This window comes from Neomonachus schauinslandi, chromosome 9 (genome assembly GCF_002201575.2).
Source record: "Neomonachus schauinslandi chromosome 9, ASM220157v2, whole genome shotgun sequence".
Classification (NCBI taxonomy): Eukaryota; Metazoa; Chordata; class Mammalia; order Carnivora; family Phocidae; genus Neomonachus; species Neomonachus schauinslandi.
Window position 1 is genome coordinate 10,410,953 of NC_058411.1, and position 18,165 is coordinate 10,429,117.

At 39.9% G+C, this 18,165-nt stretch overlaps 1 protein-coding gene across 1 annotated transcript in view; it reads right to left on the reverse strand.

The window, feature by feature from the left end:
* Positions 1-18,165, reverse strand: part of UNC79 (unc-79 homolog, NALCN channel complex subunit) — a 239,203-nt gene that overhangs the window by 87,470 nt on the left and 133,568 nt on the right. The window contains 5 exon segments of the mRNA XM_044918006.1: positions 7,337-7,402; positions 8,894-9,073; positions 9,688-9,889; positions 11,572-11,753; positions 15,807-15,964. Coding sequence (XP_044773941.1) covers positions 7,337-7,402; positions 8,894-9,073; positions 9,688-9,889; positions 11,572-11,753; positions 15,807-15,964 — 788 coding nt within the window.

Genomic DNA, 18,165 nt, shown 5'->3' on the forward strand with positions numbered 1-18,165 from the left:
CTCTCCCTCTGCCTGCCGCTCCCCCTGCTTGTGCTCTCGCTCGCTCTCTCTTCTCTCAAATAAATAAATAAAATCTTAAAAAAATTATTATCTCAATTCAGTTATGTTCATAAATCAGCTGGTGGAAAAAAAAAAATGTGAAGTTTTCTTTTCCAAATCCGAGATATTAGCAGTGGGTACTCTATGAAGGATATAGTCAAAATTATAAATAGCAAATCATTAAGTCCTGCTGTATGTAATGAGAAACATGTAAGGGAGGGGACAGACAGAAAGAAAGAAGCATGAGCTTTTAAAAAACAGAAAAATACCACATGAAGGTGAGCTGAAAGTTTACATGGAGAAAAAAAAAATACCTTAGCCCTTGACTTACTCGTAACCTAACAAATAATTGTATTGGAGCAGCTCCCTGACTTTGACTTTCCGTTATTTGTCAAAGTCAGAAACTATACCTTGTCTCTGCTTGTTTTCTGCTTCTTCTGATCTGGTTTAGTTTAGGACTTTTGGTGAAGGAAGGGTGAGATTTGCTCTTCTATGTTTATGTTTGGGGCTTATTCAAAATACCCTTTGCATCCTTGTCCCTTCTTGGACAAGCAACATCAGCATTTCTAAATGGAAAGCAAGGTTTTTGCCTGGTGGCTTAGATGACCCAGGGTTCTCATCTCTCACCCTGCAAGGAAAATTTCTGCTAAAAAATGGCAGGCTTTGCTTACCAATCATTATAAACCAAACCGTGATCATGTCATAGCCTGTATCATAGACTGTCATATAGTTATGGCATGAAGGATACGAGAAGGAGATACGTAGTAATTTATATCCATTAACTCAATTAATTTGGCAAAATCCCAATCTTTCAGGACATAGCCAAGAGAAGCGGGATAGAAGAAATGCCTCTAGGGGACTGTGGAAATTAGCTGTCTCAAGGGCAACTCTGGAGCAGTGGCATGAAAGTAATGTCAAATTCAGAACTTACTAGTTTCGAACGGCATGTGAGGTAACCAGCTCGGCTGTCTAGTTCACCCCAGATGCTCAGAATAATGTTCATCTGTTCAAAAGTGATATACTCAGAAGGGATCACTGACCGTGGGTGAAGAGCAACAGAGTCAACTAAGTCTAACAGTCTCTCATTTAGGGGAAGCCGTCCAATAAATTTCAATATGATGCTAGGACATTAACATTTTCTGTCTCCTGGAGTCTGTGTGTGAAGAGTAAATGTGTCCAATGTACTCTAGAGAAGCTTTCACCCAAAATCATTCAAATAAAACCTAAGGACTTGTTTATTACAGTGTCTTACATGCATCGATGACAGTGATCACTAAATTGTTAATATCGTCACTTATGAGGCATGCATCAGCCACCAGGAGAAAAGTCAATTTATGTGGAACACCCTATTTCACCAAGAGGCCAGAAATGTGAAGCACTGCTGTATATTATAATTAAATTAAATGTTTGGAATAGAAGATCAGGCTAAAAGCAATAGCTACATAAATTCTCATAAAATAAAATTAAAAAACAGCTTAAAGAACGATCTTTCCAGCACTGAGAAATATTTATTCTTGATTTCTTTCTTCTCCAGAATATTACAACTAGAAGGAGTTATTGCTTTGGGCAAGCCTGGGCCGAGAATGCGACACATGTGAGAATGCAGGCTCCTTGCAGGATTCAAAGTTACTGCAGCAGCAAGGGACGGCTGTTACAATATAGCTTCGTTCCTCAATTTGTTTCCGCTCTGGGGGGCAAGGTTTAACACACCTTGCAGCAGCGTCCTGCTCAACCACCTCCAAGTTCAGACTGGCTCGACTCCAAAGTCCCCATGTTAAAAATGGGGAGCATTTGGGAAAGAGCTGCACCTTTATTTTATAGCCCGGAGAATCTGGGGGCCTCAATACAGGACAAAGGGAGCTCCAAACAAGGCCCAACTAAGACACTGGCTCCCCATTTCATTCTATCCTAGTTCAGGTCTAGAAAATAAATCATCAGACTTCATCTTTAAATATTTCAAAATTCCTCTTCCCAATGCAAGTAGATGTTCCTTTTAAAAGTGTATAACCTGGGGCATCTAGGTGGCTCAGTCAGCTAAGCATCTGACTCTTGATTTCGGCTCAGGTCATAACCTCAGTGTCCTGAGATTGAGTCCTGCATCAGGCTCTGCACTGAGCGTGGAGCCTACTTGAGATTCTCTCTCTCTCTCCCTCTGTTTGCCCTCCACTCTCAAAAAAAATAATAAAATAAAGCGTGTAACCTAACTTTTCCCATCAAATCATAGTTTCCTAATGATTAAGTACCATTTCACGAATGCCCAATTTTCATTTGAAATACATCTTCGCTGATCTTCAGTGTTTTAGCTTTAAGTTTGCTGTTCCTTTCTTTGTTTTCCCTGAATGGGCAATAACGAGTGATCTTTAACAAAACATTAAACGTACTGAAAAAAAAGAACTAGCTGATGAGACCTTTTGCATAAAGTGAAAAACAACTTCATTCCAAAAATTTACTCCTCTAGTTGGGGCTTTGCAAGTCTATGCCTTGTCTATTTTCTTTCTTTCAAATCCCTAAGAAAAAATAGCTTAGAAAAATGAGAATTTTCTTTATTAATAAAGACAATATTACCGTTTTAGTTATCTACAAAGGGTATGAAATTTCCATTTTAAAACTGAATGCCTATGATATTTTCTCTAAAATGTGACAATTAAAACACTTTTGAATTCTAGTTTTGAATTCTAGCCTATGAAATTCCTCTATGTTTTAACCACAGATATTTAACTTGTTAAAATTTTTGATTTTATCATTTCTCTAAAGAAAACTGTAAGCATCTTTAGAATCATGAGGCAGAGTGATTCCTACCCTAACTTAATCATGGAATGGGTCCATCACAATCTGTCCACAGGGTGGTACAACTGATTGAAACTCCAAAGTGTCATACGATTTTATTTATTTGATGATTGGAAACCAGGCAGGATCAGGATCTGCTTTTCCAGACTTTTCTCTTATTATTCTACCCCAGATGCTCAACATTCTTACAAGCTGGGCTACTCTTAGCTCTCAGAACATAGCTAACACTTTCCCACCTTTGTGTCTTGCTCAGGGTGATACATCTTCCCAGCACCCCCACCCCAGCCAATCTCATCCTGTGAATCTGGTTCTCAGAAGCCATTCTTCCTACCTATGCCCACCCTCCTCTCAGCAACTGGGTGTGATCTCTAACTACTGCAAATCCCCAAAGACATGAAGAGAGGAAGGACGGGAGGGAAGAATAGAGGAAAATTTCCTTTACCGTTTCCTAAAATGGGGCAAATTGCAAGGCAGAATTTATTTACTCACTTGCCGATTTCCCCTAGGAGAACAAAGGCTCCTTGAAGGTGAGTGCTATGTTTTACCCATTTTTATATCCCTCACAGAATATGGGGCAGTGTCTGACATATACTTGATGCTTATTATTCATAAGTGTCTAAGTACACTGAATTCAAATAAATATCTCAGGTAAATATTTCTTCTATACAGGAGGAAAAAGTGATGAGGTCCCCAAACAGCAAGGAAATAGGGAATATTCCTCTGCATAAGCTGACTCCCTGAGCCCTCTGTCAAACCAACAAGTGACAATCAGGTAGAGGGAGGAAGCACCCTTTCCATGAGCTTCCTCTGCATTTGTTCCAGAGAAGCCAATGATCAAGCACTATAAATGAGTTTGCCTTACGTTGCTAGTTCTAATTACACCACCTCACTGATCTCCCTGGCCAATGCATTAACCCAACTTCACAGCAGGTGCGTTGTGTGTGCACACAGCAGAAGGGCTGCAAAGCTGGGGCCAGTGACTAACTCCATACTGTCCTATGCTTCCCAGCCCTGCCTTTGCCTCTTCCTATCTCACATCCAGGCCTTTCCATCCTATCCACCAGTCAAGGCCTGGCTGGAAAGCCACCTCTCCACCAGACTGTCTCTGTTGCCCCCACTCTCCTCCCGCTGCACCTGATGGGAACCATCCCGTGGCACTGGCGCATTCACTCAAGATGAGAGTTTACCTCTGTTCACGCTTTATTTTCCTTCCTTGACTATATATAAGCAAGTGGAGAATATAAAAATCTCCGATGTATCTTTGCATTCTTTGTATTTCCTAGTATTGAAGGTGCCCAGTAAATGTTAGTTCAATAGAAACTGCCATTTCCCAAAACTATTCTTTCCAACAAGGGCACTCCTATTAAAATAACTGTTCTCTTTGAGTTATGGTATGGGGTCTTAATGATCAATGGGCATTTTGCAAATTAGTGAAGGATGTGAGTTGTTAACCACCTCTAGAAAGAAAGAGAGACCCAAAGAGAAGTAATTTGGGGTTTTATGCTGGGGCATTAACAGGGGGTGAAGGGGTGGTGGGAGAGGGCCATACAAGAAAGTTTTACCAGCGCTCCCCAGCACTGGACACCTTCTCTTGATATAAATTCAGACCAAGAGATCTCAAGATTTCTCTGCAGGCTGGAGTAGAATTGAGGGTATCCATGTTGCTTTAGGGATTAGGACACTTCTAGATCAACCTGTGGGTCTTAAATGGGAAGTCTCTTGGTGTGGATGCTCATGACCTTAAGGCACACTATAGCAGACATGAATGCCCACGTTAGCTCTATAACCAGACTGGCGTCTTCATGTGCCACAGGGCAGGAACCCCCTAATACCAATGCATCAAGAGGTAGTTATAGTGGAAATCAAGTCTGCTGGACTCAAGCATTAGTCCCCAACTAGTTAGTTATAAGTGATCTTGAGCAAATTATCTAAGCAGAATTAATTAATCCCTCAGGACCTCAGTTTTCCTGTCCATATGTAAAGCAAAAAAAAATCATAATAATACTTTACATATATCCAGAGTCACTGTGAAATCAAAATTAGATTATTTGTATTAAAAATATTCTTAATCGATAGAGAGGTACTATACATACATGAAGTGTTGTTATTCTTATTATTATACACCTACCATTGTTTAATTATTCATTCCAGGGGATGAGGAACAAGATACAATTAAGTTCCCTGTGACCACATGGGGTGGATACCAGTTTTTCAGTGTTGTGCTATGAAAACCTATCAAAACTGCTATTTTATACTCAATTAATATTCAACAGGTATTCTGAATCACCAAACATAATTCCTAGTTTTCAGAAAATTGGTGAAAAGATACCTTATAAATAATTATAATTATACCAGTTTCAAATTAGCAGGTGAAACTGTCTATTTCATCAATTAGGATTAAATAAAGATGCTGAGCGCTTATTGGCATTCACCACGCATGTCTTGAACAAGAGATCAAGATGCCTGGGCTTGAGACCCAGATCTGTCACCAACAAGCTTGTGAAACATGTTCCTTTCTGGGAACTTCAGTTTCCTCTTCTGTAAAATGAGAATGTTAACATATCTCCAATATTCCAGCTATAATTTCCTATGAATTTCATTTACATGAGCAAAGGTCTTTGATCTGACTCATGAAAGTCATAAAGGAATGCAGTTCTTCCCTAGCCTTGTGGAATATACCTTCTCTACAAGTGTATTTCTGAAGCAAAATTTGCTGTAGTAATATGCAAAAGCTAAGATCAGAAAGCCAGCCGTTGTAAATCCAATGCCAAAAAAAGCTCAGCCTAAACAGCAATTAAAATGAACTCTTGTGGCATAATTACAGGGCATAGGCTTTATTTTGGGCCCAATCAATAAGAGGTCTTGCACAGAGAAGCTCAAGACTTGCACCAAAAAAAAGTATGTTCGGTAAATAGCAAGTCCTTCAGCTTCCATGCCATCCTGTACAATCTTAGGAGTATCCTGGCATGTCTTTGTTCACAAGTTAAAAAATATACTGTCTAGTAAATAACAATGCAAAAATGAGAAACTAGTTCGAAAGGGCCTTATAAGCTTAGCCAGCTGTTTCCAAATCTAAGCAAGTTTTTATTATAGTGGTGTTGTGTAAATTATCTTTCCAGAAGCTTTAGCATTATATTTAATATAAACAATGCTATTATCTGCCCCGTTTACATCTGGTCACTTTTGGTGGGACAAGTAGAGCCTAAAAGCTTTTTTTTTTTTTTTTTTAACATCAGGAAACATATGTCTCCATTTTCCCAAAGAGATGTGAGAGGACTCTTTTGGATTGTGAAAATGGGTAATAAGAATAATTAAAGACTTTAATTGAATAATTAATTCAACTAAGCCTTAAGACAAAAAGAAAAGACGGGGTAAAATAAAAATAATTTATGAAATTGCTTAAGATTCGTCTCAAAAAGACTTCACTGAAGGGGACCTGGATGATTTTCACATTGTAATGGAGCTCAGGATCAGAAGTTCTTACTTTTACTCTTTTTTTAATCCCAGTACAGTTGAGGCCCAAGTGATGCAGAAAACAAGTCAGGGAGCCTTGGCCAAGGGTTTGCTATTCCTTCCTTCTCGACAATTTTAAAACAGAAAATACATTCTGACCAACACCTGCCATTGGCATTCATAATCTTTGGGGCTCTCCCTTCCCCCCCACTCCCACCCCAAACTGCCTCTTTCTGGTGTCATGTTTGTAACACTTAGCATACATGGCCTTGCAAGCCTCCTTATTTGAAATTCTCCTTCTGAGGCCATTCTTAAAACTCTTCTTAGATGAAAAACCAAATGTTCTATAGCATGATACACAGCTGGCAGTTACCAAGTTTGTTTTTGACAAATAAACAGCTATTCAGACCCTTCACACAGCACCATTTGTGCAGATAACATTTGGGCTGTAATAACCTTGCCAGTGTCCCTTCAACCCTTAGAATCCTTCCTGATAAACTATATTCTCTCATGGGACATCGAACGGTAGTTACACTGTACCGAGTCGAATATGATCCTATGGTCCTCCAAGCAATCGAAATCCTCCTTTCTCTGAGAGACAGAAATGCATATAGAGATGCAAAGAATCAAGAATGGCTACGGGGATGAGTGAATGATGGTGGCTCAAATGTATAACCTTTGAAAATGTCAATGAAATGTATGTTTTTCCTATAGCGGATATATATGAACATAATATTTCTATGTGTAAATACACATACAGATATAAGTACTATGTATAGATCTAATCATATTGGCTCTCTGGGGAAAAGTGCATATTCAGGTAACATGATACCTCTTACTGGACCAAAAGTTAATGGGATCAAAAGTCATCTGCCCATATTAAGATGGAAAGAATTGCTAGGTCAGGGGCTCAAACGCTTGAGCATCTGGGGTAAGACCCTTCAAGTTTGCAAATCCTAAATATAGCACTCTGGTCCAGTTAGAGACACTGCATTCTTTACCTTGTCCACCTGGGATAGACACTTGCACACAGCCCTTCCACGTCAGAAGTACCCACCTGGTGTCTGTTCGGGTGTCCCACCGAGAGCTGGAGCAGACTGCTCATGCCTGGTCAACCTCATAGCTTAAAAATCAACAACAACTCTATTTAAATAAGCATTAAAAACAACTTGAGCCTAGAAAACACACTCAGTGCTAACTCATTGGATAGGTGGGGCAGGTTTAAGTTTAGTTTTCCTCCTTGTAATTAACATGGCACAAAAGATGTTTGCATCACAAAAGCTTTGTGGTTTTTATGTGAATCTCAAGAACATCCTTCAGTGTTACTTCAATTCTTAATCTTCAAAATTGTCATGTGAATCAATTAACAAGAAGGAACAGTAAGTAAACTTGATATCCCAAAGTGGCTGGTTAAGTTATAAAAGAGCTGGGAAATTCATAGAAATGGTAAATTTATTTAATCTAGATATTGGTTTCTAGGATCTGATTCAGTCTTCCCTGGGGCCTAGGCTCCTACAGGTTATTCTTAAATGGCCACCTGCTATAATCTTTGCTCCCTGAAAAACTGAGCTATTGATTGCTTGAAGGGCTTTCATTGACTTCTTCCAAAGTTCACAATACCACATTTTCATTGCTTATCATAAAATAGGGAAAAATGTGATTTAAAAAAATCAAATCATATTTGTGATTAAAAATGATTATGTTATATAAGGCTGTCTTTTAATAAACGTCAATGAAAAAAGCAAAACTTTCCACTTCCAACAGGATGAGAAGTATGTTTTAGGGTGTTATGTTATGAATTTCACAGCAGTTATTTAAAAATTAAATCACTAGATAAATTTTACAAAAGTTAGTATCATATTTAAATATACTCATTCACTAGTATGGTGATTTAGTTATGAATTTTTAATTATTTGTCATTCATGAGCCATTGCTAATCATTAGAGTTCATTTAGTCATCTGCTAATTTAGGGAAAATTGTGTTCTCTTTCAAAGTGCAATACAAAGAAAGACCTTTATAAAACAAGTATGTATGGTCTTTTTTAAAACTGGCGATGAAGTTTATTTTTATTTATAAATTATCCGGTGAAGCTGCACAGAAATTCAACTTCTCCTCAGCCTGGTTTTTCCTTTTCAAAAGCAACCATTATTTTTGGTTTGTCTGGGAGCTTGTTTGGCTGTCTCCATCGTACATGAAAAGCAAATGCACTCCAAACTTCCACTCTACCACCTCAGCTGCCATGGGTCTGACCTGTCCCAGTCTTCTTCAGGAAGCTCTTAGGTTACAAGGTTGGTGGTGCACACCTTCCTATCCTAGGACTCAGGAGCAGATGCTGCTTCTACGTTTCTGGCCAAGCATCAGTGGATTTGCTGCCTTCTGCATTGCAAAACAATCTATTGCTGGACCAGGGCTTTGCTTCACCCACAAACTGGAAAAAGCCCCCCCCAGAGCACTGACATTCTTGGGGTGACCCTCTAGGGAATGTGAAGCCCAAACCTATTGAAGGAGCTCAGTTGGCTAAATATGCTACTCTCTATGAACATTCAACAAGACAAGGCAGTCTCAGAAAGACATTAAACAGATTTAAAGGAAGGAGGGAAGAAGATACTCAACGAATTTTGGAGGTCAAGGTCTCAGGGAGGGAGAGTGCCCTCTTGGATTCCACGGGCCCCTTCACGCTGTCTCTCAGAGAACGCACACTCTTCTGGCGGTTCCTTGCAAAACGAGCCCTCTTGATCTTCCACAATGCTGCGTCACTGAGGTTAGCGACATTGGTCCTTACAGCAGTGATAGCTTTGCAAAAGGAATCAGACATTATTTTCTTTAATGGACTATGTAGCACAGTGAGTTTGAAATAATCCATCTGTGCATATTTTCAGGATTAAAATACATCTTTCGTGGACACATGAATCATTCACCTCTCATTCATGGTGAGTCTTATATAAAAACTTGTGACTACTGCCTATCATGACTATTGCCTATGATTTTTCTGCTTAGACCGTGAGATTACATGTCTAATTTTTTTTATTATCACTGAATACATAGTTGAGTGACCCACTTTTCCCATCTGTTTAGAGCTGTAGGTCATAAGCATGCAAGAATGAATTTGCAAGGTGCAGATATATCTCACAAAATTGCTCACAAACACTGTAAACATGAGAACTGAATCATATTTAAGGAACACACAGTCACAAATGGTTATCATAGGTCCTCAAGGAAATGTGAAGAGTTTTGCTTTTGGAATGCCAGAAACTAGTTGATCTATGGATTACTACAGAGTTACTCAATAAATATTTAATAAACTGAGTTCATGAAGTCAGAGCATCCTCCATAATGGGAAATTAAGCTACATGTAGAGTATGGTCTGCCTAGCAGATAGTTTAAAGCAAGTTCTTTGTTTTGCTTACTTGTAGGAAAAGGAAATTCTTTGTTACAATCCAAATGTAGCTGAGCTTCCAAAGAAAGTGTCTCAAATCTGTTGACAAAGAACTCCCAGCTCAAGGCAGGAATATCTTGCTTAAGAAAATGCAGGAGTAAAAGTTTGCTCAGTATTGTGGGTCTGTCTTTAACCACAGTATCGAACTGGAAATCAAGACAGAGACACAGACCCTGGGGCAAAGGGGGGAAGAAAGTTTAGTCAGAAGTAAATATCTAAGCTACTTCAAAGCAAATACACTAAGCAAAGTCAGTGAAACAAGACAAAACCTCCTCAATCCATACATATAATGTAGAAGAATCCAATTGAAATCTTCTTTGATTGCAAGTTTGGTAGAAATAAAATGCAGGAGAGGAACTTCTCCCAATTGTACAATACATCTTGAATTTTAGTTCAGAAATCTAAACTAAATGTATGTTATTGGTTTTCAGATGTATTCATTAATAACCACTTAATCCAAATGCTCTCAAACCAATGTTTCTTTTTTCAACGTCTGTAGTTTCTATTAAAAGAAGCATACTTCCAAAGCTACATTTTAGAATACACAATATGGTTTTCTAATTCCCTTTCAATGCTAAATGCCATGGTTCTAAAAGAAAATAAACTCATTTTGTCTTCTTGGAATGTGAGTGGCACACAGAATCTTAAAAAATCAAGTTGGACTAGATTGAGCATCCATTTCTCCATTGTATGACTCTGCTTACCATTCCCCCTTTCCTAAACTGAATGAAACTTAAAAACCATAATTCATCCAAGCATTCTATCAACTCATTCAATTCTCCTCTACTGAGGTCCTCCTACATCCCAGGCTCTGGGCTGGAAGACTACCTAGTCTTCTTAAGACCAACAGAGAAGGAGCATCCAGAAGACAACTGGGAATTTTTATAAGGGAGGGTGTGGGTCCACAGTCAGGATAACCACTGAATCTCAGATCCTGCACTTTCTTCTTGGTCTCTTTTACAGGAAGCAGTGAATAGACAAAGATATAATTAAGAATGTGGACTTCATTATGACTCAGAACCTGAGTCTGCTCTGCCATGTACTGCCACGTGACCCTGGGAAAGTCACCTACCCTTTCCAACCCTCGGCTTCTCTATCTGTAAAATGGAAACCCACAAGGTTATCATGGTGATTAAATGAGACAGTGGATGATGAGACACTTAATACACTGTCCTGGACAGGCAGTATCTGTTTGACAAATTTTAGCTCTTGCCACTATTATTAGTTTTAATTATAATGATATAGTAATAAACAGGGTGCCAATGTGGGAAATCAGGAGATCAGTACTTTGGAGGTTCTAGCCTCTCGGTTCTTCCACTAACTCACTCTGTGTCCTTTGGAGAGTCACATTATCTCTCTGAGACTTGGTTTCTTCAATTATAAAATAAAGGTGCCAAATAAAATAAATAAGCAACTCTCTCTAGGTCTCATATTTCATGTTCCTTTGACTTTCATTTTGGTAGGCATATTTGCCTTCTCAGGTCTTGCTTTGATTTATACTATAATTCATCGCAAAGATGATTTCTCTTAGTATCTAGCCTCTAATGACAAAAGCTCCCAGCCTAGGAGCCAGCTAAATAGTATAAGATAAACCAGCCTAGTTCAAAAATCTGCCACACAGAAAGAGTTACACAATTACTGTCTCTGTCAAAAGTGGTATCACCATATGGACAAAGACTGCAAAGAAAGTACTAAGAAATAAAAACAAGAGGTCTTTAATAAGGTGTGTTTCTGGATGTTTTTCCCCATTTAAAAGTTCCCACTGTTCTTGCTGTCCTCATCATCAGTACTGTATGTGTTTAGCAGAGCAGAACACCATCCACGGAGCAGACAACACACATCGGAGGGACGTCACCTGCAATGCTGGCCTCTTTATGGTGTCAAGCAGGAGACCGGCCCTGGTAGCCACTGCTGGGTTGACGTCCTCCACAGCTGTCAGAAAGCAGCAAAAGGCATGTGCCAGGGAGTACTTCAGCAGGTGGTTTTTGGTCACTGAGTGAATATCCAAAAATCTACAAATTACAGCCACTTTTTCCACTGCAGTGTAAAAGGCAGAGGACAAAAAAACGGGACACTTATTTAGACAAGAACTGAACCCACAAAGAAAAAGTCAACTCTGGGGCTCCCACACCCTGTTTTGAGAAACCAAAACGAAATTCTAATGCCACCTTCTTGAATGTTCCATTTCATCTGTGTGAAAGAGACCGTTTCTACCTAGTGCAGTACTTTTCTGCTGGGCAGCCTTGATTTAACAGTGGGTTGCCTTTTTTTTATGTTCTTCCTCATTGTTTAATTCAAACCACACTTCAAACTATGCCTCCATGCTCATTTCCTTGTCCATTCCATAGGCCCTTCTGTGGACCACACAGGGAGACAGGAGGTGCCCACCAGACCTGGCTTTAGATTCTGGATCCCCCTACTGCACTCTTAGTATGTCATGATGTGAAGTGACAACAAACAGACTTCCTAGGGCTAGGGCAGCCATATATTTTTTATATGCAATAGGTGCATGCTTACTTGATAGGATTTCTTTTTTTATTAAATTTTTTTTAAAGATTTTATTTATTTGAGAGAGAGAGCAAGTGAAAGAAAGAGCACAAGCATGGGAACGGGTGGAGGGAGAGAGAGAAGCAGACTCCCCACCAAGCAGGGAGCCCAATGTGGGGCTCGATCCCAGGACCTTGAGATCATGACCTGAGCCAAAAGCAGATTCTTAACTGACTGAGCCACCCAGGCGCCCCATAATTAAATTTTTTAAAAAGATTTTACTTATTTATTTGACAGAGAGTGAATGAGAGAGAGAAAGAGCACGAGCAGGGAGAAAGGCAGAGGGAAGAGCAGACTCCCTGCTGAGCAGGGAGCCCAACTCAGGGCTGGATCCCAGGACCCTGGGATTATGACCTGAACCGAAAGCAGATGCTTAACTGACTGAACCACCTAGGTGTCACTAATTAAGTTTTTTATTTTAATTCCAGTATAGTTAACATGCAGTGTTATATTAGATTCATGTGTATAATATAGTGATTCAACAATTCCATACATTACTCAGTGTTCATCATGGCAGGTGTGCACATTAATCCCCATCACCTATTTCACCCATCCCCAACAACTCTGTAAGTCAGTCAGAGACGGATTTGTAATTATTCTGCAAATCTATGTTAAATGATTCCAGGTACTCTTAAAACATGGCTTTATAAAAAGTTAAAGTAGCTAGTGAAGTAATACAGTGCCATGAAAATAAAACACCTCAGTACTTCGCTTAAGCTATTCCAGCAACCTAGAATATTCTTTCCGTTCCTCTCTGCTTATTGATGTTCTATCATCCTTAAAGAATCTGCTGCTGATATTCTACCTGTTCTGTAAAAGTCTACTCTGACCTAGAGTGGCCCTTCAGTCCCATGAACTCCTGCAAAAATACTACTCATTTACATCCTGTTCATTTACATAAGACATTTGTATGCTCATATATAGCTATATGACATATCTTCTTTTGTGGTCTTGAATTATATTTATAGTTTTAATTTCTTAACCTCCTACATGTTCATATTTGGTTTCATCAATTAAATGAGTATCTTCTTGAGAGGAGGCATCTGCTCTTATACTTCCTTTTATTGGTCCCACAGTGTCTAGTACATATACTATTTCACTTATTTTCACTTATTCACCAATTCACTTATTTTAAAAATATATACTTAAAAATATATTTATAGATATTTAAAATATATACTTGATATATATGTATATATACACAAATATATATATGTATATGTACATATACATATAGGTATACATACACATGTATATACATATACATATATATACATGTGTGTGTATGTGTGTGTATGTATGTGTGTGTGTGTGTGTGTGTGTGTATATATATATATATATATAAAACTAAGAAACTACCCTAGATACTTGAAGGAGGATGGAAGTAAGTGGAAAAATGAATTGTTATGGACTCCATGTTTGTGTTCCTCTCCCCCACACAAAATCCGTATGTTGAAGCCCTAACCCCCATTGTGATGGCATTCAGAGGTGGGGCCTTTGGGAGATAATTAGGTTTAAATGAAGTCATGAGGTAGGACCCCCCATGATGGGATTTGTATCCTTATAAGAAGAGGAAGGGAACCAGAGCTCTCTAACTTTCTCTCTGCCATGTGGGGACACAGAGAGGAGGCAGTCATCTACAAGACAGAAAGAACGCCCTCACTAAGGAACCATATGTTCCTTGATCTCAGACTTCCCAGCATCCAGAACTGTGAAAAAATAAATGTCTGTTGTTTAAGCCCCCCAGCCTGTGGTATTCTGTTACAACCTGAGCAACCTACGCACACTAATATATGAATCATCCCCAAGTCTTGGCTTAAAAGTCAAGTCGACTAAAGAAATAAGACAGGTACAGCTATAACTGAAACATAATCTAAAGAGCTACAGATACCACTGATGAGGTGCAAATAAAATGCCAAGGAGACCAAGGGACAAAGAAATAATTTTCCACTGAGGGAACCAAAAAGGTGGAACTCACTGGTGGCACTGGAAGGCGGATCGGGTGGAGGTGGTCTGTGAATGGACCTTGAAGCGAAGAGGATTTCAGATGGAGAGCAGAGTGGCCAAGACAAGGGTGAGAGAAGCAGGAAGCAATGGGAAAGTTGCGAAGGAATGTCAGAAAGAAGAGCGGGAAATGAGGCTGCAAACACTCGCAGTTAGACCTGGAGAGGCTTTGACTATCTGTGTAAGGACTTTGAACTTTATTCTCCATGCTTTTTTGAATGGAAAAGTGACATCATCAGAGCTGGGATTCAGAAAAATCTAATCCTTAAACTGGAATGAAAGAGCATAAATATACATCTGCTTTATTTGTGTTTAAATAGTTGTAAAATGTTGCTAATACCAGGTGGCCCAGGGCCAGGAAGTGTTACTCTAATTGTCTGCAATATCAGTTGTTATCCTATAAACCAGCCCCAGGGGTTCCTGGGGCATTAAAAAGTAAGAACTCTTTGAGGTGGCCACATATTAGTGAATGTGTAGTAGTTAACTGACCTAATGGAACTTCCATTTCTTTGCCAAATTTTGGAGACTTTGAAACACACAGAACCATTCTGATAAGGCACACCATGGCACTGAGGGCCCTGCTTGCTCCAAGAATGGGAGTCCTAGCAGATTGGGGTGACAGTGAAGGCAGCCGATGTGAGGCTAAGAGAACATGTCCAGGTTCCTTCCTTACCATATTCCTCTGAGAACTTGCCATTCTAAGCACCAGGAAATCATACCAATCATGGCCCCAGACTTCATCCCTGATACTTCAGTGGAAAGGGGCTAACAGCAGAGATTCTCAAACTTCACTGAATTACCTGGATACCTTGTTAAAAACATCCATTCCTGGCCTTACCCCCTAAGATTCTAATTCAGTAGGTCTAGGAATGGGGCCCAACTGCGTGTTTAAGGAACATTCCCAGTTACTTTGAGACAAGTAACCTATTGTATCATGTCGTATTATATATTATATTGACTACATAATATCTGTATCATGTTGACTGTATAATTTATCATTCAAGCCAGGATCCATTTGGGAGTAAACAAGCAGACAATTAATAAATACACCTGGACAACAGGCATAAACTAGGACTATCCTAGGCAAACCTGAACAGGGTCATCCTACCTGAGGACCACTCAGCAAAATACTATTATAAAGGAAGCTCAGTTAAGTCGAACCACTAAAGAACACCATCAAGGAAGGCAGTACTCTTTAAAAAGAAAGGAGGAGGGCCACCTGGGTGGCTCAGTTGGTTGAGTGTCCAACTCTTGATTTTGGCTCAGGTCATGATCTCAGGGTCATGAGATCAAGCCTTGCATCAGGCTCTGTGCTCAGGGAAGAGTCTGCTTGAGATTCTCTCTCTCCCTCCCTGTGTCTCCCCACTTGTGTGCATACTCTCCCTCTCTCCCTCTAAATGAAAAAATAAATACATAAATAAAATCTTTAAAAGAAAATTTAAAAAGAAAGGAGGGTCAACAAGAGACGTCATGACTGGACATCTGGTTTACCTTGTGACCCCCCCCCCCCAGAGAATTTTTAAGCTAATACAGAGGTACCTGCTTCAAACCTCATCTTCCAGTCTTTGCTGTTGAAATTGCCATTTATGATTGTCCAGAAGATGTCAGCACCATGAGGAAGTGACAAAGCATGGAGAAGCAGAGGAACCGCCAATGAAGATAGTTGGGAGAACTCGGATTTGACGACTCTCCACAGGCTGAGGGAGCAATAAGCAAAGTGGTTACAGTTACGATAACTTTTCTAGAAAACAAACACAATTACCTCAGTTTATGGGAAATGTAGTTAACAGGCAGCCGGTAAGGATGCTTTGGGTGAAATTACAGTCATCCACCTCTGATAAACCTTTCCTAATCTGTTCTGTTCATTTTTTTTAAAGAAATTACTTTTATGTAACAGCATAGGAAAATAACACTTAATACTACATTTTAACATAAAAAATAAAAATTATATATTAGAAATTCCCATATATAAATGAGCAATGACTTAAAAATATACAAGATTGATATTAGTTCTGTTAAGATGGTGGGGTGAAGAGTGATTTTTTTTTTTAATTTTCTTTTAGTGAATATCTGGAGAGCTTTGCCTGCCCAGCAGCCTTTCCTCTTTATTCTAGCAAAGAACAACTCTATTTCTATTAAGAACAGCCTCTCCACCAAATAGCAGGGCTGTCAGTCAAGGTCCTCCCCTTCCTTATCGTAAGAGTGAACACAAAACCCAGGCTGATCAAGGTAGTTGAAGGAAGCAAACCGCACGCAGCACTGCTAGAAAACCGCCCCGGTGACAAAAAAGCCTGGATTTCACCAGTCCCCTATGGCTTTCCCATTTCTCTACAGCAGCCTTGTTTGAAATCAGGAAGAAATCAGGAGATAGTGTCCTTCTCCCCAGATCCCTACATTGTTCATCATGGCTTTTGTGTCAGAGTGGTACTTTGAGGAAAAACCTGGGCTATGTAGCCCAAAGGCTGAGCCAGAGATTCTCACAGCACCAGTAATCTCTTTGGCCTGGGTAAATATCCTGTAGAGACTGCATTTGTTTGTTTGCTTGTTTGTTTGTTTAGAGAGTGGGGGGAAGGGCAGAGGGACAGAGAGAGACAATGTCAAGCAGGCTCTATGCTCAGTGAGGAGCCACACTCGGGGCTCGATCTCAAGACCCTGAGATCATGACCTGAGCCGAAATCAAGAGTTGGACACTCAACCAATTCAGCCACCCTGGCACCCCCTTTAGAGGCTGCTTTAACAACAAAAGTTGGCCTACTTAGTAGTCCCACTCCCACGGAATGAAGAGAGCTTCTGCCTAACTCCCAGCCCTACTCCTTCATGGTTTTTGCCTAGACTTGGTCATCCATCTCTTCAGATCAGTCCTACTCTGCCCCACATCCAGGTCAGCCAGGTCTACCCTTCCACCAGCTCCTCCCGTTCCGCCTGTAGAATTCCCATTTTATCATGAGGAAACTTCTGGAGACTCTCCACTTTTCCCATTCTATGCTTCTGTACTGGGTTGAACAGTGTCCCCATCCAAAATATTCCCAATCGTAACTAAGACTTCTTTTCCCTCCTGTCCATACTCTTCTCCCAAACATCAATCCTCTTCTGATTTCATTTGCCTCCCATGTTAGACTGGATCTCAGAGTCAACCATTTCCTCACTCCAAAATTTCTCGTCCCCCTGACTTCCACCATAATCAAATCACAAATCCCTACTCCTGAATAAACCCACATTGCCCCTCCACTCTCAGACCCCAGAACAACTTGGTCCTACTAATTCCTATTAACTTGGTCCACCACAAACTGGTACTAGCTAAGTTCAGCTTGATGCTGAAGCTGGCCATTCTTCGATTACTTCTTGTCGACACCCTACTGCTTTCCTCTGTGAGCTTATTCCATACTTTTTTCCATGTTCCTTGAGCTCCCAACCTAATCTCTATCCTCCTACCTCTCAGGAAAAGACATCAGGACACACTACTCTTAAGGTTCAGTAATGAGCTCCCCTTGACACTTCATTTCTCTTTTCCCCAAAATATATCTTCTTTCAAAGAAAAGAGCATCCTTCCTCTCTTCCACCCACCCTTCATTCTTGATCACATATTCTTGCCTTCCAGGACCTAGTTCTACCAGCTACTCCCCTTTCTCTGATCCCTTGCACTGACCATAAATATTTTCAGATCTTTATCCTAAAAATCCTTGACATCCACTCCTTTTCCCCTCTAAATATCTGATCTCTCCCTTACTTTTCTAATAAACTTCTCAGAAGAAAGTTCTGTGTTATACCTTGACATTCCCAAAGCCCTTGCAACATGCTCTTTACGCTCCCTTAAATGTGGGTGGTCCCTAAGGGTCTCTCCTTCTCCATACTCATGCTATTAAAGTACAACTCTGACCCTGTTTATTGTTTCAAGATC